The sequence below is a fragment of the Falco punctatus genome, assembly GCF_963210335.1.
Source record: "Falco punctatus genome assembly, chromosome: 7".
Taxonomy (NCBI): domain Eukaryota; kingdom Metazoa; phylum Chordata; class Aves; order Falconiformes; family Falconidae; genus Falco; species Falco punctatus.
The window spans coordinates 31,191,632-31,215,816 of NC_137587.1; the positions used below are offsets into that span (position 1 = coordinate 31,191,632).

The 24,185-nt window shown below is 43.9% G+C and overlaps 1 protein-coding gene across 4 annotated transcripts in view; it reads left to right on the forward strand.

The window, feature by feature from the left end:
* The window catches only part of RIN3 (Ras and Rab interactor 3), a 73,571-nt gene that overhangs the window by 21,531 nt on the left and 27,855 nt on the right, over positions 1–24,185 (forward strand). For 3 of the 4 annotated variants that reach the window (XM_080396692.1, XM_080396694.1, XM_080396693.1), the window contains exons 2-3: positions 3,146–3,332; positions 7,108–7,222. In XM_080396692.1, coding sequence (XP_080252818.1) covers positions 3,146–3,332; positions 7,108–7,222 — 302 coding nt within the window. Of the gene's footprint in view, positions 1–3,110; positions 3,333–7,107; positions 7,223–24,185 lie in introns of all 4 variants that reach the window. The other variant, XM_080396695.1, reaches the window with a different exon arrangement.

The window sequence follows — 24,185 nt, forward strand, 5'->3', positions numbered from 1 at the left end:
TGTTCCTGTTCTGCCAAAAAGCCTCATCCACTGCCTTAATTATCTGCACTGAAGGATCCCACATATTCAAATCATGAAATGTTTCCATTAAGACAAATATTTTCAGACTCTTCATTTTTTATCTTGTATGTCTAAGTTTGGAACAATTTTCTAATTTTCGTCCATTCTTCAAAACGTAGACAATGAGCCCTACATGGAGCCGCATGCATTGGGAGGTCAGTTCCGTTATTTTTCTTCACCAGTCTGTTCTTGTTGCTAAACCTGTGTTGCTGCTGTGAGCAGGGCTTTGTCCAGATGAGGTGCCTGTCAGAGGGTTCAGAAGGCTGAGTGTCTCTGCTTGCATTGAGCCTGGGTTCCCTGCCAGTGTCACTACATGCCTGGTGCTCACCAGCTCCAAGCTGCTTTGTATTCTTCGTCTTTGATAATATACCTAATTTCCCTCTAGGCCGTGGGATTCCTGAGCGTCAGTGCTTTGCTGCCCCTTTTCGTTATGCCTTACAAAGTTCAGCTGGAGCTATTGCAATGCATGTCACCTTCTGGTGCTGCAGCAAGACATGATCAGCATTGGTCTCCTTTTGATCTAGATTTCACACATCATTGGCAAGATCAGATTCATGCTTGTGTGACCAATTTGGAGAGCAGCTTTTGCTGACAGTATTATGGAACATTTCATTATAACTCACATTTCTTTTCCTTCGGCTCATTTCTTTCCCGTTACCGAGTATGAACGTTGCTATCCAACACCTTTTACTTTCACATGGTTACTAGGAATTTATTTTAGTTTCTACTGTAAAGAAAGAAACGAAGAGATGAATCAAGTTAACTTCCCAAAGCTGTTCTCCACTGTTTTACTCTATATGTTCAGATGATACTGATTAAAAGCATATGCTGTTGCATCTGAAAGAAATCTCCTCACCTGTGTGACAAGCAAGGCTTTTATCACAAGTGAAGAGAGTGTTTCACTTACTTTCATTTGCTCTTTTAAGCACAGCTTTCTTATTCATACCGTTGTGGCGATGATCTCAAAAATGGATTGATTAAAATCAAGATTCTGTGGACTATACCCTGAATAAGCAACCAGGTTTGCAGAGTAACATGCATTTTCTAAGGAAGCTGTCTCCATAGGGTGGCAAAAGAAAAACCTACTAAAAATAAAATCTTGCTGTTGGTTTTGGGATTTGAAAGGCTATTTTTATGGAAACTTAACTTTTGGGATAAGCATGCTGTGTTAGGTTAGGCCTTTGAAAGCACTCCTTTTTTTAGTAGTTTGTCTGACCTTATTTGAAATGTACTACTTTTAAGATCTGTATCTTTAAAAATAAAAGGGAAAAGAAAAAGACTTGAAATGAGACCAAATTGAAAGTGAGAGTCCTCCTTTTTTCAGCTCTGTTGTCTAAGCAGCAGAACTAGTGCAGAAAAACACATATTTTATGTATGTCCTCCTACATTTTCTTTGCTTTTAAAAGCAATTCATCATATTAATGAGAAGCCCATATCCATGAGTCTATAGCCTTATCTGGTAGAGCTCTTATGACCAGACCTTTCAGCACAACTATTTCCACTGCCCACAGTGCTAAGCACATGTGTAAATACTTTGTTGAATCAGTGCCATAGCTAGGAACCAGCATTTAATACCAGTCTGCCATTAGACTGCAGGGACTAAAAATAAATAGAATTAGTTCTTTGTGTCTCTGATCAGAACAAGAATCTAAAGGAGAGCGTGTCCCAGAGCTTTAATATTCTCAACAGTGTAATTTCAGTATTCTTGTCTTATACAGCTGAGAATAAGCTCATGAATGAGCTGAGACATAAGGTGTAACTGGGCACTGTTAACGTGGTGCTGCAAGATGGCTCTTCTCTTGTCACTCAGCATCTCCCATGCATCTTTTCGGAACTTCCAATTATGTCTTTAGGGCTGGACAAAATGACAAATGTGGCAGGAAAAAAAAAAGGAATCAAGTCTTCATTTTTCTCCCTCCTGAAGGTCCCTCTGTCTTTCTCCACACTTCCTGTGCTCCCTCCCATTCCCCTCCATCGGCACAGAGAAAGGGTTTGCTGTGTCTGTATCCTTGTCTTGTCCTGCAGGACTTGCTGTGTGGTGCTGAACAAGGCTGTTCGTGGGGCTGCACCCTGAATTATTCTCCTGCTGCAGGTCAGCCTTTGGGAATCAGCAAAGATACCTCTTCCATAGTGGATAACTTGCTGCTGAATGCGTCCTAACACCTCCGCCGCCTCTTCCTCCTCCTGTACTCTGTGAGTGCCAACGGAGGTGGAGGATTTCCCTCTCTTAATGAACACCTACCAGTGGCTCCCTGCGTGCAGAGGAGGAGGATCATCCGCCTCTGTAGCCACCAGCACAGACTGGTCAGTGGAGACAGAGAGCACTCAGTGTTATTTTTAAACAGTGAGGTGGCTTAGTCGGCCTTTTTACAGACTACCAAATCTGGGCACAGAGGGTGGGTGCCAAAATGCAAGAGCAGCTGATTGTGCCTCTGGCTGCTGCTGGCAGGCTTCCTCCAAAAGGCTCTGACAGCAGGGTGTGGTACCACACCAGTGGCCATCACAGCTCCTGTGTCATCAGGGAAGTGCTTATGGTGGCATGGCCACATGATGAGCTGCAGACCTGGCCCCCGCACACCTCAGGTGGACACTGGCTTGGTGTGTGCTTACTTCTGGCTGCTGGCAAGGTCTGCAACCCCTTTTCTCTGCTGCATCGCTCCCTTTGAAGACACAAAACATTGCTCTGACCCTTAAGCTGGAGGATGGGGTCCAGGGGACAGGCATCCTCTACCCTCTGTGACACTGGCTGACTCTATGCTTCCCTTACTTCTGTCTCTGGGTACCTGTGCTTAGGCAACATAGATGGGCTGAATTCAACAGACCTCAGCACAAAACGCCCTACAAGCCTGCAGTCTGAAACCCAGGTGTGCATTATTATGAGGCTGTAGTCCTTAGGATGTGGTGTATCTCTCGGTCGAGGCCTGGGCACCCAGTTTGCCTCTGTCACAGCAAGGCTATGATGCCCATAGAGGAACTCTGGGTAAGTGCCTCAGTGTGTACTTGTGTGTTTGCTTTTACAGCCCTTACTCCCCCAAGTTTTCTATTTGCAGTTCTGCTTACAAGGGACTCCCTTGCTGTGTTTCAGCCCTATCAGAGATACAAGCGAAGAGGCAAAAGAGACACATCTCTGCCAGGCCACTGCTCTGCGAAACTGTCTCCCACTTCCAGGGATCAGCATCCTTGATAAACTCATCAAGACCTGTCCCATCTGGCTTCAGCTGAACATGAACCAGGAAAGGGCTGGAGCAATACTTGACAAAGAAACAGCAGGGGTAAGTCCAAAGTATTTTAAGTTCAAACAACCACATTTCCTGTCCTTGGTGGAGCTGGTTAGGAGACCAGCACCTTTTTTCATGTGGAATCAAAAATATTTAGCAGACTCTGCTCTCTGTTTCCATTACCATTTGATGCTTTAGCCACTCACGATGGTGCAAGACAGATATAATGGCTTTGGGGAATCCAGAAATCTTGTATCTGGTTTTATTTACTTAGCATGTAGATTTGTGGAGATGCCTTCTCATTCACCACCACAGCCACGGTGTGTTGGCTATCCTAATTTGGACAATAATAATAATAAACCCTGAAGAAAAGACCTTCCAATTCTGGGAGCTGCTGGGAGTAATTTTTATTGCAGTAATTGGTATCTGATCCTCGTAAGATGAGTGTTAGAAAATGGCAGACTCCTGCAGAGGAAGAGCTTGCTTAAGGGTAACAGCTCTGTAGGAAAGGGAGCTCTCCATCCCCGGAGTCTCAGAGGTGAGGCATATCATGGAGTAGGTGTCCTCGTTGGGTCTGGGGAGGGCAGGTGCAAATGACCTGAGCTGATGGCAGAGTACAAGGGCAGTTCACTTACTCGTGCTCTGAGGAGGTTTGGACCTGCCCCTTGGCTGAGTCAGTCTACGCCAGGGCTAAAAATTGGCACAGCCAAGTGACGACCTCCAGTGGGACTCACCTGACCAACCCAGACTGTGCAGCGCACCTCACCCTGGACCAGACTTCTCAAATAAGTCGGGCAAACTATTCTCTTTGTTTTTTGCACTGACTGTAAAGGGAGACCTGAGTGACTGTCTCTGATACAGCCGTGTATGGCCCTGAGCCTCCTTGGTCATTAGCCACTCCTGCAGGCAGGGCCGTTCCCCACCTCTGAGAGGCTTTGGGGATAAGCCTTGCCTCTGTTCCTCCTGCTCACGCTGGGCTCAAGCACTGTCCTCAGCTGCAGCTTGAAGCAGGCAGGAGAAGAGCTGGTGCATCAGAGATGTCACACAGCAAGGGCCAGCTCTCCTGCCTACTCTGAAACCACCTGAAGCCAAATCAGCACTGTGCCTTTCCCACCACTGGTGAATATGGGAGAAACTGGCTTGCGTACTAGTCGTGACCTGGGCAGTAGAGTTAGGTACAGCTCAGAAAACCCACCTTCTCCTCATCTGGATAGCCATGGTCCAATTTTAGCCTTTGGAGCCATGGCAACCAGTCATGCCAATCAGGAAAACAGAAGTGATTCATTTCCAGGTTTCACTTCTCTCGTTGCTTAAATTTAATTTCAGATGAAACACTTGACTGATGCAATGTGAGATAGTGCTGACTGAGATCCAAGGTTGCAGTAGTCTTTTAAGGTGTGTTAAAGGGACCGTGCTGTCACACAGGTGTTGGGACCTGGGGAAGGGAAGGCTTCTATGGCTTTTTCTTACCTGCAGATACTGTCTGTGGTGCAGGAGGAGGGGGCTGCCCTTTAGATATAGGCCTGTTTAGGCATGCACCTGTTTGCCATGTGTTTATTTGGATTTTATCTGCACTGCTGGTGGACCTGATCCCCTAGGGCTCAATTTCTTACGAATGGCAGAGGCCAAGATGACAGAACTGTGCGAGGTTGTGAAGCTGCCCCAAAGCTGCACGTTTAGCATGGAATGCTTCAGAGTGACAGGAGATGCCCTTATGACTCGGACTCATGCCGAGAAAGGCCCTGGCTTCTAGACAAACTTTTTTTTCTTAATTCCTCTATCCAAGAAATTAATGTTTTCTTGATAGTTTTCCACTACTACATTATAGTTGATTAATCATTTTATCAATTCACATGTCTTCTTTCTAATATTAATATCCAGACTCCAGAATCAGCCCAGTTTGTTAATTCGGTTTTTATAAAAATACCTTGACTCTGTCCTGCCAAAGCCTGTTATCAAAGAACAGATAAAGGTGAAGATTACTTTGTCTTTCTGTCTGCAGCTTCAAGGTACAAGCTGAAAATATCCTTGAAAATGAGCTTTAATTAGAAACACATTTAGGAGGCTCACACAATACAAAAAATATTTTTCTTTTGTATTTGTTTTCTCTTCTTTCTTTTTTCTTTTTCTTTTGTCTTCTGTCTTCTTTGTTTCTTTTTTCTTTCCTCTTTCTTCTTTCCCCTTTCCTCTTCCTTCTTTTTTAATTCCACTGGTCCCATTGGTGGTGGCTACAGTGGTTAAACTGTTTTCACTTAAAGACTTGGGTCTCCTCTCAATGTATATGAATACTTGACGGGAGGGAGTACAGAAGACTGAGCCAGTCCATTCTCAGTGGTATCCAGTGAAAGGATAAGGTGCGGTGGGCATAAATTGAAACACAGGAAATTCTGTTTAAACATTAAGAAAAGCTTTTTTACTGTCAGGATGATCGATCGTTGGAACAGGTTGCCTAAGAAGCTGTGGAGCCTCCATCCTTGCAGATGATAAAAACACTGCAAGACACAATCCTGAGTGACTTGCTGTAGTCGATCCACCTTTGAGTGTGGGGGTTGGACTAGATCAGGGGTCCTCAAACCATGGCCCGTGGGCCAGATACGGCCCCCCAGGGTTCTCAATCCGGCCCCCGGTATTTACAGAAACCCCCACCACCACCACCACCAGGGGTTGGGGGGGGAAACCAAGCAGCCGCAGATGGCTGCCTGCCACTGCATCCGCGCGCCGGCCCCCTGGTTACAAAGTTTGAGGACCCCTGGACTAGATGATCTCCTGAGTTCTTTTCAACCACATCTGCTCTGTGATTTGGGGACCAGTTGATGCACTTGGCATCAGTGCTGCCATCCAGAGGGATCTTAGACAATCTGGGGGAACAGGGCTGGCAGGAACCTTCTGAAATTTCACAAGAACAAACGCAAAGCCCTGTCCCTGTGAAGGCAGACCCCTGGCAGCAGTCCAGGCTGGCACTCTGCGGGAAGGGCCATGTACGAGTGGCAGGCAGCAAACTAGGCACTACTGGGGGGGGACTGCATAGCAGCCCCCTGGGACCTACAGGGAGGTAATGGAGAAGATGAAGGCAGACTCTGCTCAGCACTGCATGGTGGGAGGACAAGAGGTGACAGACATACATTGAAACCGGAGGGGTTCAGGCTAGGTACAGGGAAACACTTTCTCCCTCTGAGGACAGTAAGTGGTGGGACAGGTTGCCTGGAAAGTCTGTAAGTCTCCACGCTTTGAAGTTCTCCAGACTTGTCTGGACAAAGCCCTGAGCCACTTGGTCTGGCCTCATGGTTTTACCCAGAGGGTGGACAAAAGCCCTCCTGGGGTCCCTGCCAGCCTGAATGATCTTCTGGACCCATGAAAAACTCTGCCATGGGACACTGTGGCCACCAGAGCCTTTGGCCTTATGTTCTGCTTCTGGATAATTGAACCTTTCCCTCTCAACATAAAAGTGACTCCCGTGGTTTAGACCCAGACAGGGACATTCTAGGGTGAATTGTCTGTGATTTAGGGCACTTATGTGTGGAGCATCACTTGACAAATTCTGAGAGCATATACTCTTCAGTTAGTGAAACAGTTTGCCTTAGGCTTAAGTGGAACATCAACGATGCATAGGCATTTTGCTGGTTCTTTTGCAGGTCTGAATTTCACCCAGATGAAATGTCCCTTTATTCATTATTTTTGTTGTGTAAAGTTCAACCAAGTGGAACAAAGCTAAAATAAGGTCATTTAAGGGTGGATTGCACAGATAAAAACTTAATTGCCAATGACCTAAAATAATGTTCAGAAGCTCACATAATGTAGCTAAACTTTTGATTCCTTTCTCCTTTTTCAGATATTCTTGGTTAGGAAAGACAGTAATGTGAACAACATGGTCCTTGCAGTCCGCCTGCCAGTGCAGAACGAGGCTCCCGGTGTGCTGGAGTACAATATTAAAGAAGAAAAATCAAGTAAGTTCTTTACATTTTTTGGTCTTGCTCTGAATATTGTACTGAATCCTCTTGTGATCACCAGTATTTATGTAATCTCACTTGCAATAAGCAGGTTACTCTTGTGACCAGCAGCAGATCTTGCTTTTATGGTGCAGTTCAGTTAATACTTCCTGCAGCTGCTTTACCTCAGCTCCCCTGTGGTTCTGCACCTTCTGTTATCATTTACAGACTTGCAACAGGAAAATAAAGCACCCCCTGAAGAGCAGGCCAGTGCTTTGATCAAGTCAGAGGAGCTGCCTTGCACCAGGTGGAAGTCCTGGGAAAAGTACAAGGCACTGACAGACTAAGCCTTGTTAACTCACTGACGCTGTCTCTAGTTCTGCCACTGAATTTGGGGCCCACCAGGCATCTGACATCTGCTACATTACATTGCCTTTTCATGCACCTCATACAGGCATGCTGAATAACCAGTTACCCCTTTACTGTTTTCAATGCCTTGCTGTTTCTGGGAAGCAGCTAGGTCTTGGGGCTAGTGGTATCAGTGCTGCTCCTGATCGGACAGCCAGGTCTGCTGTGAGCAAGCAAAAATTAACCCAGTTCAGAGTCAGCTATGTCTAATGGAGCCCTCAGTGTAAGTGGATGTGTAAGGCACATGATTTCCACTTTCCAAGAAATATTTGTAAACACACAAATTTTAGGATAGTCATAGAAACACACACTTGAAAGAGCTCATCAAAATAACTTCACGCTATTTATTTATATGAACACATCCAAATCCTCTGTCATTGAGGATTGCCCCAAAGCCAGCTCCCTGGTGTATATGTTTTACTCTCATTAACACACTTGTGTTTCCGCTGATAAATGTTGCAGCTTATTTCTTCCCCCTTGACGTTGCTCAAACGAATGTTTTTCTTCGCATATGTTTCTTTGCATACCTCTGCATCATTAACCGACTTTAAAGCCAGGGGGACAAGTGAATCTCTTAATCTGCTCTAATCTCAAGCACAGACCACAGACTGTCGCAGCACTGCTCCTGCACACAGCGCGGCTGCCTGCCTGCCTGCTGTATACCCCCTGGAAAGCTTTCTCTCTCATCTGCGCATGTATTCAGAGCTTCTGCAGGACGGCAAGAATAGCAAACCTTTTGCCGCAACTTCAGGTGTCCAGACTAAGAATGCAAGGACAAGAGTTAGCTGTGGGGTGGGGAAATTTTTCTCTTTATTTAGTTATTTGAAGTTGACCTAGGACTTAGGTTTCGCGTGGTAGGAAACTGGTTTTTCATTATTCAAGTTTTCCTTTGGGTAAGTTAAAAAGTGGAATCCTGCCATCTAAAAATGTCATTTATAGAAATGTTACTTCTTGACTTGTGACCAGTGCCATAAAATCTGATTTCTTTGAGGAGAGGCAAAGTAAAACATAGTACAAAATTTTCACTGTGAGCTAGCCTAGCTAAAAAGACATTTCTGCCATGTTTTTCAAACTTACTTGCTCGCTATTTCTGATTTATCACTAACAACACAAAGGAAGTGTTCAGAGACACAGCTTTCTAGTGGGAACAAAAAATTAAATCAGTTTCCACCACTTTCATAAACGCTGTGAAGCAAGTGGAGGAGGGTAGTAAAAAATTAGCTGTCATTCAAAAAGCAGGAAAACTGCCATGATGTGTGCAGCAATCCCAGTCGCCATGAGGCTGATGCATTCCTATGGTGGATATTCACATTATTTTTAGCTTGAGTTCTGTCAGTGTTGAACTGTAGAAAGTCTCTCAGTTCTCCATCCCACACCTTTTTGACAGGAACACACTGAGCACAGAAATGGTCATGCTTTTGCTTCCTTTCTCATTTAGGGTAAGTGGCCTGGCCTTTGAGTTGTGAAGAAATTGAATTCCTGTCAGTAAAGCAAAAGGACTATATCTAGTACAAGGGGAGATGGTAAATGTTCTGTGTCTCGGAGTTACCTAATACATTAGCTTTGGTTTATTGTCTCTGCGTTACTCCAACTGCTTTCTAAACTTTTTTAGGAAATAAAATTGTATGTTGTCCAAATGCTTTAACGGGGTTAAGACTAGAATTAGTTTCCTTGCTGAAGTACCCTGGTACGTCTGGATTGCCTTAGCTTAATGAAGTGCCCTTCACTCTTCTCTGGTATTCTGTAAGTGTCAGGGTTGGAAACCTCTGAGTCCCCCGGAAACCTTATCTTGCTGTGGAATGCAAGTCTGTTGAAAGTTAGGTGTTACACTTCCTGAGAGTGTGTAAAGCACACCAGCTGCATAGCTTGAGGACCAGTGTAGACCGGCAGGGTTTTTCCAGACATCTAGTCTTTAACTTCAGAAAGTCCTGCTAAAAGAAGGCTTCAGCTTGCCACTGAGCATGGCAAACAGGGAGGTGAATCCCGATAGCTACCTGCTCTTTGAGTCTGCATGCAGTAGAGCTGGTGTCCTTCCAGTGCCCTTCAAAAGGAGGAGCTGTAATTTCCCTGCTATTTGAGAACCCCCCTTCAGAGCTATACTGGGGACAAGAAGCTTTGGTTGTGCTGGCCTTCTCCTAGTAATTCCTTTCTGAGTTGACACATGAGCAACGATCTGTGTAATATGCCCCACAGAGAGCTGTTTATCTCCTTCTGTGAGAGCTGACTCCTCCTAAAGGTTTTGAAGAAGTGGGAACATGTTCTCCCTGTTACCTCCCTTCAGCTTGTTCAACTTGACAGACTTGATACATGCAGATGTCAACTGAAAGCTGAATTTGCATTGACATACGTAGTTCAGATTTTATGGAGATCCTCCCTTCCAGCTAAAATTCAAGTTGCAGCCCATCCCAGCTTACTATTTTGGAGCACCTTGCCAGCTGCCTCTTATCCTTCTCATCAGTGCAATCTCAGCTTCACAAGTGACACAAAGGATGCGCTATCCTTAGGGGTGACATGATGGCTCTGTGCTATCTCTACTGTGATGTCCATCTCTTACTTTCACCATATGCATCTTTAAACAGGAAGTTTTCCTGCTCAGCTGTTTGTAAAAAGCTGCTTTCATCCTGTCCTACTTTTCAGAGAGTCTCTGAAGCGGTTTTCCCCAGTATCAGAATGATGGTACAGAGGTTGCTGCTCAGCCCCTGATACCCATATATAGCTGGCCATTCAAAGAAGCAGAAAAAAACCCCAGAAGCTTCCTAGCATTGCAGTGCCAAATAATGGTGGATCATTGTTTTTCTTTTCCCCATATCAGGTCTGCTTTGTTGAGGTTTGATGAAATATTTAGGGAAGTATTATTTTCTGACAAGAAGACCGGATTTAATTGTGGGTTTTTTTAAATGGAAATCCCCAAAGAACCCACTAGATCAGAGGTTCAGGAAATTAAACCTCTTCCCATTTTTTCATGGGGAATTTTCACCTGTTCTGTGAAGAAGATCTTGGAATCATATAACGGGAGAATGAAGAGATTGGATTTTAAAATCTTTCTTCTGGTTCTTCATCTTTGGTTGTAATTCCTCCAGAGACAGGAAGGTTGAAGTCTGGTCACAGCAGCAGGTATGGTAGAGACCCAACAGCAGATAGCACGTGGTTCATTAGGAAGATGAGAAACCTGGAAACTTTCAGAGCCTTAGATCTCTGTAGTTTTGCTTCTTGGTCTGAAGGATCCCTGACTTCTTACTCAGAACAGTGGGAATCTCCCAGAACAAAGGCTTGTTACAAGATTTCTTCCATTTTGAGATGCAGTGTTGGGAGGTACCTCTCACACTCTGCTAAAATCTCAACTACTTTGAGCGCTTTCAGTTCTGAAAGTTGTCCCTTACTTCTGCTTCATCTCAAAATGGAACCTTACCCTCACCTACCCCAAAAACTGAGCACCATTTCCTCAGCTGACTTGTACCCTTTGCTCTTCTCGGCATACCAGTTGTAACCTCAGGTCCCAATTCTCATTGCCCTTTACAGGTATCATTCCGCTGGCATCAGTGACATTGCAGCAGTATTAAAAAGAAAAGAATCAGATGTTTAAAATAAATGTTTGAAGTAACATATGGTGAGAGCTTGAAAGAAGCATCTGAGTGGGATAGACGACTTGGTGCAGGCAGTGACAGTTGCTTTTAGTTTCACAGAGTTATGAAGACACAGGCCATGAGGGTAAAGTCCTTTAACAGAAGAATGCTCTAGCACCGTATACTGAGTGTAATACTTCCTTTTTTCTGGCAAATCTTCTGAATTACAGCTGAAGATAATGTGATTTCATGAAACACAAGTTGACCATATACATCTCAGGAATCATGCATATATGCTTTGGTGCACAATATGGAGTAATTGTTTTCCAAACTCTTCTGTACCACAAAGAGGATGTGATTCCTTTCCAAATATGCAAAATCGTGCTGAACAGCAGAAATGTCTGCAATCGCACAGAATAAAGAACATATTATTTATATTAATTGAAATTTTTATAGAAAAAATTATGGAATTGATTTGTCAAGTAAGCACTGAACTACTCAGGCTCATGTCCTAAGGAATATGAGGCTGGCCTGATCCTGCCACAGATGTCTGCTCTTGTAATCATGCTCCTGCCTCCATCACTGTGGGTGGCTTTGCTTGCTTGGAGATTTAGATTCGTGAGGCAGTTCACATGAGCCCATGTTGTGGAGTTGTTGTCCTTGTTCCTTATTTAAATTGTATCCATGTGGGACAATCTGCTGCCAGGCTGGTCAGAAGCATCTCCTCCAATGTGCTGGGCCAAGGCTGAGTTGGACCCCCAAAATCAACGAGTGCACAGCTGATGGAGGGCTTTGTAGCGAAGCCTTGTCTGCAGTGTGGTTATTTTGTTTATTACAGGAAAATTCTGAGATTTAAATTAAAACTCTGCCTGCTTTGATCCTCCTGGCTTCTCTGAGACAAACACTGAACGAGCTGGGGCATAACAGGTCTTGAAATAGCCTTAGCACATTCAAATAGGAAAGCCAAAATAAATTCTCTCCAAGTAATACAAAAATGTCCAGATCACAATTAATACCACCTTTGAAAGATGAGACATGGTGCCATTGGACATGGTAGATTATACTCAATTTCTGGTTTATGGATAGCAGCTGTACTTCAGGTTATATGGTATGGGCTTGTGGTAAGGACCCACAATATGCCCTGACAGAAAACATAAAGGCAATTACTGCACTCAAAAACAGTTTAAGAGCAATCACTGAGTATTACTGCAAAGTTGCAAGCCTGGTAGCAAGAAGGATGTTGATAAAGAAATCCAGTGTCCTGCCCTGGTCACCTAATTTGGCCTTTCTTAAAGTTAGACCAAGCTCAGGCAGTGCAGGCTGGAGCCTGATACAAAATGCTTGAGACAGACCGTAGGGATTTAGGAAAAGACCACAACTCAAGTAAAACACCCAGCGGCAGTTTACCTGCCTGGTTAATTCTCTAACTGCTTTTACCAAAGGAGAACTGTTTGCCATGAAAGTTCATGAGGACATGACCATTTTGTACATCCACCACCCACTGAGCTCTGCCCAGCAGGACAGAAAGAAGAGTTACACTAGGTCTAGAGGCAGCAGGAAGGCAGGCCTTGCTAGGGAGTAAAAACAGCAATTTAGATGAGCAAATGTGTTTCTTTGGACATTGGATTTTAGGAAAGATTAAATCAATCGGAAAAGGGAAGACATTATTTAAGGGCTAAGATTTCACAATTTACTTTCTTGCCTTAATAATCCCAAACAGGTGCAGTCTAACACAGTGAAGGCAAGCTTAATTATCAAAGCCAAATTTGTCCGTCATTACCACATTACTCCAGCCACCTCTACATTTCCATTCCTCCTTCCCAAGTACACATGGGAGGAATTTTTTTTTTATTATAGGCTAATGCCATTTGCACAGGATAAAAAGGGCATGTGCAGGCATTCTGACTGTCCTGTAGCAGTAACAGATGGTAATTAAACAACAGTAATCAGACAGCAGCATGTTTAAAGAAGGACATTAGAGTAACATGGGGGTGGACTTTGTTCATCTTTGCAGGCTTAGCTCTAAACAAAGCTGCTGAAAGCCCTGGTCTTTACAGCCCAGCCAGCCTGAGGTGAGGGCTGTAAGCATGCTTGGCATGATGGCAGAACTCAGATGCAAGGGATACAAATTCCTGCCTGTGTCCCTGCATGGGCTGGTAGGTCCAAGCACTATGTGAAGGCACTCAGCAAGGGAGCACAAGACAGAGAAGAGGAGCTAGGAACCACTCAATAGATGCTCTTTGTTGTATTAGACATCTTCACGTGCTGATAATGGACTTGCCTATTGCACTCTGCTGGCACCCTGGCCACTATAGCCAGATACGGTCCATTATGGCAGATTTTGCTGTTTTATTTTGTTAACATTTCTTTTAATACATGTTGCTGATGGATTAACAAATTCAGAGACTCAAGTCCCCGTTGCTAACATGGCACAGCATGGTCAGGTGGTATTTTCCCACATGAACTGCACTGAAGTACTGGATGAGTGAGGTCATGGGAAAAAAATGGGAGGATAGCTCAGTTACTGCAGCCTATTCACACTTTAGCTGTTTCAATGAGAGTGGTCAGTTGTGCAGATGAACTTTGTGATATGAATATTTTTGTGGAACTGTTGGCAGCTCTTGCAATAGCTTCCTCTGTTTTGCAAGTCTTTTTGCTAACACTCAGCCTGCTGGAACCAGGGAGTAGAATGAAGATAGACAGAAATTATTATTATTTTTTTTTCAGAAAGAGAGATAACCGTAAAAATTGCAGAGAAAAACTTAAAGTGTAACCTTAAAACTTCTTAAAGACTCAGAAAACAGAAAATATAGGAAAGCAACCTACAGGAAAACAATCTCCTATTTTTAAAATTAATTTTAATTGTACTTATTTTGGATCCCTTCTGAATCGGTGTCATGGTTTAACCCTGGCCAGCAACTAAGCACCTCAGAGGGGCTTGCTCACTCTCCCCCAGTGGGATGGGGGAGAGAATCAGAAGGTAAAAATGAGAAAACTCATGGGCTGAGATAAAGACAGTTTAATAAGTAAAGCAAAAGCCGTGTGTGCAAGCAGAGCATAACAAGGAATTCATTCACCTCTTCCCATCTGCAGGCAGGTGTTCAGCCATCTCCAGGAAAGCAGGGCTCTATCACATATAATGGTTACTTAGGAAGACAAACACCATCACTCCAAACATCCTCTCCTTCCTCCTTCTTCCTAGCTTTATATACTGAGCATGATATTCTATGGTATGGACTATCCCTTTGGCTAGTTCGGGTCAGCTGTCCTGGCTCTGCTCCCTCCTGGCTTCTTGTGCGCCTGCTCGCTGGCAGAGCACGGGAAACTGAAAAGTCCCTGATTTAGACTAAGCACTACCTAGCAACAACTAAAATATCAGTGTGTTATCAACATTATTCTCATACTAAATCCATACCATAGCAGTATATCACCTACTAAGAAGAAAATTAACTCTATCCCAGCCAAAACCAGGACAACTGGAATGGTGATGGAAAAGGTGGACATTTGTGGTACTGACTGAGGTCAGAAAGATGGGATCTTTCACTTCATAGCTAAAGTGAATGAACTGAAGTATGTGCTGCTATTCATGACACTGACTTCTAAGATAAAGGCATTTATTTGGGTAGCACTTGCAGATTTTCATAGGAGGGTTTCAAGACAGGGCTGGATGAAGCCTTGAGCAACTTGGTTTGACCTCATGGCTGACCCTGCTTTGAGCAGAGGTTTGGGCTAGAGACCTCCTGGGGTCCCTGCCAGCCTGAATAATCCCATGAAAGGCAACCAGCCAGTGAGACTGAGTCAGACTGTGGGCAAGCTCAGGGCAGAGAGCAGTTCTTAAAAGTGATGTCTTAGTAGAGCAGTAAAAGCAGTTCTTATTCACTAACACCCAGATTGTGGGAGAAATACTGCTAAGATTTAAAGAGGGATGGTGGTAAAAAATAAATAGAACATAATTATTTCCTGGGTTAGTGTCTCACCTGTGATATCCCCAAAAACCGTAACCTTCCTTTCATTGGTAGATATATTGTGTATGGGGGAAAGGAGGGAATGTGGTCAGTCTATTCAATCAGTGCAGATTTCCAGTTGAAGTAACTCATATGAAGTATCTCAACATGCTTGAAAAGGCCCAGTAATGCCCTATAGAGGCAATTATGTGCCCCTTGGCATATTGCAGAGCTGAGCTTGCTGTAAGCTGAGATAAGACTTCATCATGTGGAGTTAATAGCACTGCAATGTTCCTGGACTGTCTTTGCACAGGTGCTGAAGGGACTTTTCAGTTGAAATAGGACAGTCCAAGGAGTAAATATGCGTTCCTTCCTTCCTTCCAAAGCTGAACCTCTTGAGACAACCTCTGACTTGTCAGAGTGCAGGCAGAAGGGCCCATCAGAAAGTACATTTGGCTACTTCTGTTATCACTGTAATGGTACCATCGTTCTTTTTCAATGGTCACTTTAACCAAAACAGTTGGCCTCCCTAAATGAAAACCCTGCAGCTTTCAGCACCAGAAAAAAGAATTCTTAATACTGTAAACTAAGGCATGAAAAGCAGGGCAGGACTATTTATAGCTCTGATTTCCTCTGAATAGATGAGAGACTAAACCTGACATTACAGAGTGAAAAGATCAAGGTGTTTGGTTGGGGTTTTTTAATACCCTTTGCCACTGTTCAGCGATAAACAGAGAAAGAGGGGACTGCCTTGGCAACCATCTCATGAACTGCCCTGAAGAATTGTCTACCAGCTAGGAAGCTCATTAAGCATCTTCAGCTTCAGGTTTACTGTATAATATTATTTTACTGAAAAAAAATTATATGTAAGGCAAAAATAGCAATAGTTCCAGTAAGTAGCAGTTAGACTACTGAAGCCTCATAAGCACAAGTAAAGTAGATGGAAAAGGGTGTGGGCACTGTCCCTAGTAGAGGCAGGAGCCAGGCTGTAGGTGAGTTCAGGCTGTAACTTTGTGCTGATACCGCTGTCATGAGAAGTGCTCTCACCATCTCTCATCTGCCATCCGTGTGTGTCCATGCACCCATGTCCTTCTGGTCCCTGTGTTCCTCTCCCTCATGCAGATTATGGCTGGGAAGCAGTGAATAGCTTGGATGTGGGGGTGTGAAAGCAGGTTGGTATGGTAGGGCAGTGCTTCCTTAGAGGTGCTACCGTGTGCTGGGTTATTTGAAATAAAGCCTGGAAAGGAGAAGAAAGTGACGTGGGGGTCAAGGGACAGCTGGTGACTTTGCGAAGGGTGGGTGGCAAACTGGGAGACAGAGGTCTGGGAACAGAGCAAAGGGGGGCTGTAGGCAGCCAAGGATGGGGTCACATCCTGTAGTGCTGAACGACTGTGTGAGCCTCTGAGATGCTCTGGGAGAAGCCAAAAAGGAGTCTGCCCACAGAGGCAGGAGCCCAGGACTGCCTTGTGGTGCAAGGAGAGGAGGCTGCAGGCAGGGGGCAAGCACTGTTAGGATGGGAAGGAGGTCAGTGCAAAACTGTGGCCAAAATGTCCCATAGCAGCCAACCTCCTCATGGCAAAGCATCACTGGTGACGTGCTGAGGAGCTGCCCCTTCCCCTCCCTGCCAAGATGAATTCAGCTGAATTTTCCCGAAGAAGTCAGTGTCATTGCACCCATTTTATAGCCTGAGAGCTGAGGCACAGGTTGCTGAAGGGACTCAGCCAGCTGCACACCACCAGCCCTGAAGAAGCCCGACCAGCACTGTATTTACTGGGCTGCAGAGAGGCCCTTTGCCTGCCCAGCACTTTGTTCAGCACTGAGGTACCAACACTACTATTCAGACTTTTTTGGTGTGCTTTCTGTGTACCCTGACAGGCAAGTCCACTGCCGTACTGTAAGGGAAGCCAATTTTACTGATTTACTTCAGGGGCATGTTTTCCTTTATTGTTGCATGATGGAGTGTGTGAGGCAAAGTAAGAAACCGTTCTCAGCTCTGGGCCTGACTACCCTGAAAAAAGCAGAAATGTGCTGGAAAGAATAACAAGAGTTATCAAAGCCCTTGGGAGAGAAGATTCCTCTTCCATTCTCTCACTAAAAATGGCTGATTCCATCTCAATTAAGCAAATCATACATTTCAGCAGCAGAACATGTCCAGGACTACTTTTTTCAAGTATTAGCCAGTCAATGAATAAAAGTTTGTGTATTTTTAGCAGAAGGGGCTGGAAAAGCTGAATATGTAGTTACCCTTGAGGTTCAAATACTAAGCAGTTCAATTGCATATAAGGAGGCCTCTGGGCATGCAGGCTAGTGTCCTATATTCCCATAGTAAATAACTCCTGTTCAATGTGTTAGACGCCTTGCTATTAAGGAGGGTAGACTGACAAATGTTATCTTTTCATGTGGTTCCTGTTGCTGCTGATGGTGTCTGTACAACAGCTCTGAAGTTGTAGAGCTACCCTAGTTATCTTCAGATTAGCCTCACTCAGACACAGATAACAATCTACCTGCAGCACCGAGGGCTCAGCACAAGCTAATTTCCCTTGTTTATGCAAGTTTCTCATTAGCAAGAAAAATCTACTGTCACCTATGAAGCTTCTCAGCATGAAAAACCTACCATCGAGCAAGTCCACCCCATGGCATGAGATAACTGGGCAGCTCTGCCCCAGCCCTCCCACCAGCTCAAAGACTGCTTTTTTTTTTTTGTTGCTTTCTGCTGGATCTCATCTGCTTCCACCAGCAGTGCAAGGCCAAAGGCCACCTCTGCGTGGGCTGTTACAAGGACACAGGAGACATTATCATTGTCCGGTCTACTGCCTGCGGTTTGATTGGAGATAAAGGCTGAAAGATTTCGACTCCCCTAAGAATGTCTAACCTAGACACCTTCCCAAGGTCAGTCTGCCTGCCAAGGATGAAATTTCTGTTACCCCCATCATTATTAACCCTGAAAACTGTGTGTCAAGGAGTTCCCACGCAGGAGACTACACTGAAGTAGGAGCCCAGAGTCTTGGTTTGGCAAGAACAGCGACCGAGGGCTTGGGGTGTATTGTAAAACACCATATGAGGACACATTTTATAACCTGTTGTGCAAGTTCATAATTTCTCTTCTAAATGCAGATGTGCACAAGGAAAGCAGAAAGTCTCATTTGAGCTGTTCCACATCACTTTGATGCACTGCTTATTTTAGAACATAAAGCACTTCTAAAATGTAAGACACTTGTGCAGCTGCTTTTTTCAAGATGTAACAGTGCCAGGCTTCTGTGTGGTTTACAAGATGTTTTGGAAACATTCTGGTTGCTTATAGTGTGTGGGTTTTTTTCTTTTTTTTTTTTAAACTCTCATCTTCAAGAGTTACCTCCCCAATCTCCGGGCAACCATTTTCATTTTTACTTTAGGCTTTAAACCAATAGGATTGTAGGGAAAGCCTGTTGGAAAGAAGGCCTCAGGGTCTTGTTAGCTTTTTTAACCCTCCCTTTGGGGCTTTTTTGCCTTATTTTTCACTCCCAAGAGGCATAATGCAAAATCTGTGTGTAATCAGAGCTAGAGACTATGCGTGCTGTTCTAGGATAATATTGTCTTACCCTGCTCTGTTTAGTACCTTCAACGTAACCCAAAAAGCTTACTAGTTTTAAGACAGCTACTCTACATCAGTACCCACAATACCAATGCCCTTGTCTTAGTGGCTAAACTGCAACAACTTATAATTTTTGTCCTTGGACAGTGTTTGCTATCTGAAGATCTTAAAAAGCTTAATAAACAAGAGTATAGACTTGTAAATGAGGTAAATAAGATACTGCTAAAAGTAAAATGAGGGCAGTAAGGACCTCATATGTTGACCTTTGAGTAGGACTCTTGAAGGCAGTGAGAGTATGTCCTGGTTTCACAATCTGTCCCGCTCAAAAGAATGGGAATCAGAAGGTCTTCTTCAGTGAGGTTGGCAACTATGTGGGATCACAGCTCTTGGAAGCAGAAATATCATTTTTTCCTTTTATTGTCCACCCTATTGACCTCTGCCAGAGGGTTAGCCCCTTTCATAACTCACTTTCGTAAAGTTGTTCTGGAAGTCTCTGATGCTGAAGTCTCTCATGCATGTGGGTACTGGATGGCTTCCCTTAAAATGCTCAGAAATCATACTTTTTTCTGTATGATTAACCTCAACTTCATCTCAGAGCCAGAGAAATAAACTTTTCTCCAAATTAAATGGAAAAAATGGTTTGATAGCATATATATTTCACATAAGGATTGATTCTCAGGGTTATCTGTGCAACCTGGAAATTGTTGCTAAGATCTAAACCTCCAGAATTTCAAATCACAGCATTGTTTTCCTGTTACATGAGGCACAGGGGAGACTCTAATATCTGAAAACTTCATTTACTTCACAAAGTTTTACCAGATAAATTTGCCTTCTGAGAGCAACTTGCAAGTACCTATATTCAGTTTGTCTTGTCAGCCATAGCCCTGAGCCCTGACAGTTTGAATCACCATGCTGGGCATGTAATGCCATTGTAATGTACAGGTGGATGCTGAATTACCTGGGAAAATGTGACTTCTCCAGCAATGATCCCCCAGTGTTCAGCTGCTTACAGCAGGGACCGTGCCAGTCAAATGTGTCATCCTGCTCCCCTTGGTGTACTTGGGAGCCCTCTCAACATGGGAGTTCTCAACATTTGAGAAAGGCCATGTTTTCCCCCTCATCCCTGCTGTGTGAGAGCAAGAAGACAGACCCTGTGTGGCTACATCTAAAGCTCCAGCTAAACTTCACATTGCCATCTGGTCCTGGGAAGAAGTCCTGGATCTCCCCAGCCTCTGACTGAGAAACAGTGGAAACCAAGTATGGAATTTCCACAGACAGGTGGTTATTTGAGCACTGAAAAAGGAGATGCAGAGTGAGAATCTGACAAGGCAGGCAACTGCTTTGAAACCAAACAGCCATTCACCAAACTGAGCTCTGCTCTTAACCCCTGAAATAGCTGGCAGTGCTCTTGGGCCTGCCAGGACTGTTCACATGGATACCTGTAAGGATAGCACTGAGGAGCTGTGGCACTTTTCTTTTAGCTGGGTTAGCTGTGCTTGAAAGCACCCTTGAGAGCCACCCTCTCAACCCCTGCTGAAACATGAATTGCAATAAGGAAGAAACAGAACAGCGAGATGACTGTAACACATTCCGGCTCAAGCATCCTGCAGCAGAGGCAACAAGACCAGGCGGCAGCAGGATTTTATGCTGGACTAAAGGCACACAATTTAAGTGGACACCAAGATGCTGCCCATCTGCTTGGATGAATGTGGATGAGCCAAAACACAGTGGAGTGCCCAAGACCCCTGTGGCTGTTAGATGTGAAGATGTTCGGTTTTTTTAGCATCAGGATATGCACATGGTGCTCAGGCAAACAGTCAGCTCTACTGAGCATCCTCTGCAGTCAACCCTAGCCTGAGAAGAGTGCAAAAGCCTGTGTTTTGCATCTTCTTTAATGGTGTTAATTTCATTTTGCACATTATAATTATATTTTGTGAAAAACAGAGTTTAAAAATAGATTTCTCTTACACTCTTGAACCAATCTCATTAACACTTTATCACTTTCATAATTCATTAGCTTCAATTTCCCAGGAACTGCCGCCAGCAGTGGGTTTTGTCATCATGGCCAGAAATATTAAACTCTGTAGGAAACCATAAAATTGAAATCCTATGAGAAAGCATGAGCTGCATACACGACAGAAGACTCTGGCAGAAGTCCAAACCAGGGAAGTTTCTGCCCTTCCTTGATGAGGGGAAAAAACAGAAACAACTGAGTTTCATGAAAGAATCACTAAGAAAGACAAGAAAGAGAAAATGGACCAGGGTTGCCCAAGACAGTCTAGAGCTGTGCAAATGTAGAAGGAAACTACAGCTTAGACTTCAGTTAAAAAAAGCAGAGGCATCAGATTACAGAAGAAATGAAAAAGCCTTGAGAAAACAGGTAAAACAGTGACAGTGTTTACAAGAACACAACACTTGAAAGCCATACAGTACCATTCAGAAGATCATAAAAAAAATAATACAAGAAACAATGTTAGGGACAGATACTAGGAACTTTCAAAAACAGAGCTGTTGCAGAAGGACACCATAAATACCTTAAGGACTTCCTCCAATGTACTCAAAATTTCTCTCCAACTAGCTGAAGGTCTTTTTCTTAATACCACCACCAGCCTAGTGCATGAATAAGGGCCTGAAGGAGATTTGCATGCACTCAGGAACTGAAGCAATAACCTAAAAGGTATTACGCCATGCTCTCATGTATCTCTGTAAAGTGTGTCAGGTACGATGAATGTAGTGTGTCACGACAAATGCAACAGCCTGGGGCTACAGTAGTCACTGCAGTCCTCTATTACAATACCCAGGGACAGGAATATGCTAACCTGATCCATGCAACAGCTAAGGAACAGCAGCATCTGGAAGCAGAAAGTCAGTAACCTCTGTCTTGGAGGCATCCCATCTTCATAGTGAGTAAAGGGCTGAGGGCAGCAGAACAGCAGCAAAGCCGCTGCTTACTGCAAAGGCCAGTGCAAGCAAGGTCATGGCAACTGTCTTATCAAGCCAGAGATTTATATCAAAGGAGGGATACACCAGTGAGAAGTCTAGTTAGGAGGCTGTGGAGTTACAATCTTAAATCTTAAAATAGAGATAGACAAGTGGAATCACTCCCATGATGACAAATGTCACAGTTCCCAGAATCTGGAAAGATAAGAGCCTGTCCAAGCAGTACTTCTGAGTTCTTACAACTATCAACAAAACTGCTGCAGAATAAGGAATTCATATCTTTGAATTCAGATGTCTCTGCAGGATTATACAGATATCAAAAACAGTGAATAGGACTAAGAGCACTAGTAGAGAAGAACAAGCTGATGTAATTGGGTCCCATGAGCCTATGTAAGCAGTAAGAAGATGGGAATCAGGGTGGTTTGTCCACGTGACCAGAACAACAGGACTAGCAAACACAGTTCTGTGGGGAAAAATCAAGAGGAAAGGAAAGCAGAATGTTCACGGACAGTGTGACTCAAAAGCATCAGCATCTGCATGGAGAAATGATAGGGACATCTAAAAAGTAAAGGAAACATGAAGCCAGTTCCCATTAGTGCCTAAAGATGACACTCTTCAGATCATGTTGGTATAGTAAAGATGAGACAATCATAAGTATTTATTGCAGTTCATAACCTGGCCGTGTCCTGTTCACTTACTGAGTTGCACAAGGAGACAAAACAGAGTATGGTCAACAGTGAACTACTAATTCATATTAGTAATGCTTCCATCACCCATAAAAAAAATTCTGTTAATTCTGATATCTTTGTTTCAGACTGCTCAGAATTGCCCGTTGATCTAATCACTTCCCCTTTTATTTCCTGAAGGTGACTTTTTTTCTGTGGGACTCTAAATATCAGGTAAAAAACAATATGCCGTGGCAGTATGTTTGGCCCACAGAACCCAGCCTATTTTTTCTGTTGCTTTTGATCATATTCTTGACATCCTGCCACTGTTCTGGTGAGACACAGAGATTTCCTTGCTCTTCAGGTACTCTGAGTGTAGTTTTATGGGCTCAAGAAAGGTGAATTTTGTCTCTGCATTTTTCAGCAGGATTACAGCAGTCTGGCAGAAAAGTGTCTGCTTTTAGATTTTGCCAGAGTCATGAGTTCCTATAAATGGCAACATCATGATCCCTCCCTGAGTAGCAGTGCTTATGTCAGTGAAATGTCCCCAGCTACCCACAACACATCCACAGCCAGAAAAAAGCACCTCTTCCAGACTGTCTTCTCAGAGCAGGGTGCCTTGAGGGCAGTAGTGGCACTGGGGGAGGTATATGTTGTCCCCAACAGTCAGCAGAGTCCTTTTAGCTGTACAAACTTGCTATTTTCTGCATCTTTCCAAGAATCAGAAACGTGCAGCAGGACCCAGCTAATGGTTTCCACAAGTGAATGACAACCATTCCCACAAGAGATGCTCCCATACCAAACCCATCATCTGCCACCAAACAGCAAAGCGGTCAGGAAGCTCTACTTACCGGCGATGCCTGCTGGCAGTTAGCAGGTGTCTAGATAAAAATAGGTCAAGGAAAAAGTGTTATGGTTTCTCCCAAGGAAAACCTTTCCCACAGCAGATTGTAAGGCTTTCCCTATGGGTGCTGTGCTGGGAGCGGGTCCAAGTGGCCATGGTAGTCCTGCATAGGCTGCTTGACACTCTCATTGTTCAGAATAAATTTTGGGCAGAGTATTGGCCTTGGTGGTGCTAGTACTTTAAGTAATGATCCATCTAAAGCAGTGTTTTTCTATTACTTGTTTGCAGGCCACCCAAAATGTCCCAGCAGAGCTGTGGGTCTCTGTGTGATGAATTCCAGCCTGCTGACAAATACACTTGATTTTGTTACCTTCTATGACCTCTCAGAGCAGACTGAGAACATTGCAGTTTCTATATACACCCTACTGAAAACTCCTGTCCTTAAGCTCCAGCACCTAAACTGCTTTACCTATATAGTTTCTGGGGATTTGTAGTGTTTTATGCTATTTAACTATATATGGGAGGAGATGTAGCTGTACAGTGACAAGGTGCTTCTGTGTGGATACTCCTGACACTGAGGAGCTTAGACTAATATTCTTTTGTTCATTCCCAATTCATCCAAAATTCAAGCTCCCAAATGGCAGAGCTTCCTGGCACAGAAACAATCATTAGTCCCAATCCAAGTGATCTGCTCATGTATGTAAACATGTACAGGTGCAGCTGCTCTCTAACCTTCACCTGCAGCTCAGGATGCCAAAGTGAACATGTGGTTCTTAACAGAAAAAAAGCCCTTAAAACCGTCGTCCGCACAAAGGGCTTTATTTAATTGCTGGAGATTCGAGTGAGTTCAGACTCTTGGGTTTTGGTTCATTCTCTGGAACAGCACTGGATTTTGTCTTTATTTTTGTTTCCTGTGTCAGAGCTTCGAAGCAGATGGATTTCAAACTATAGAAATTGTTCATGGTAGATGTTTAATGAAAATTCCTGACTGAAACATGATTCTTATTATGGAGGAAGAAAAAACTTGCCAAACATTTATTTTTCCA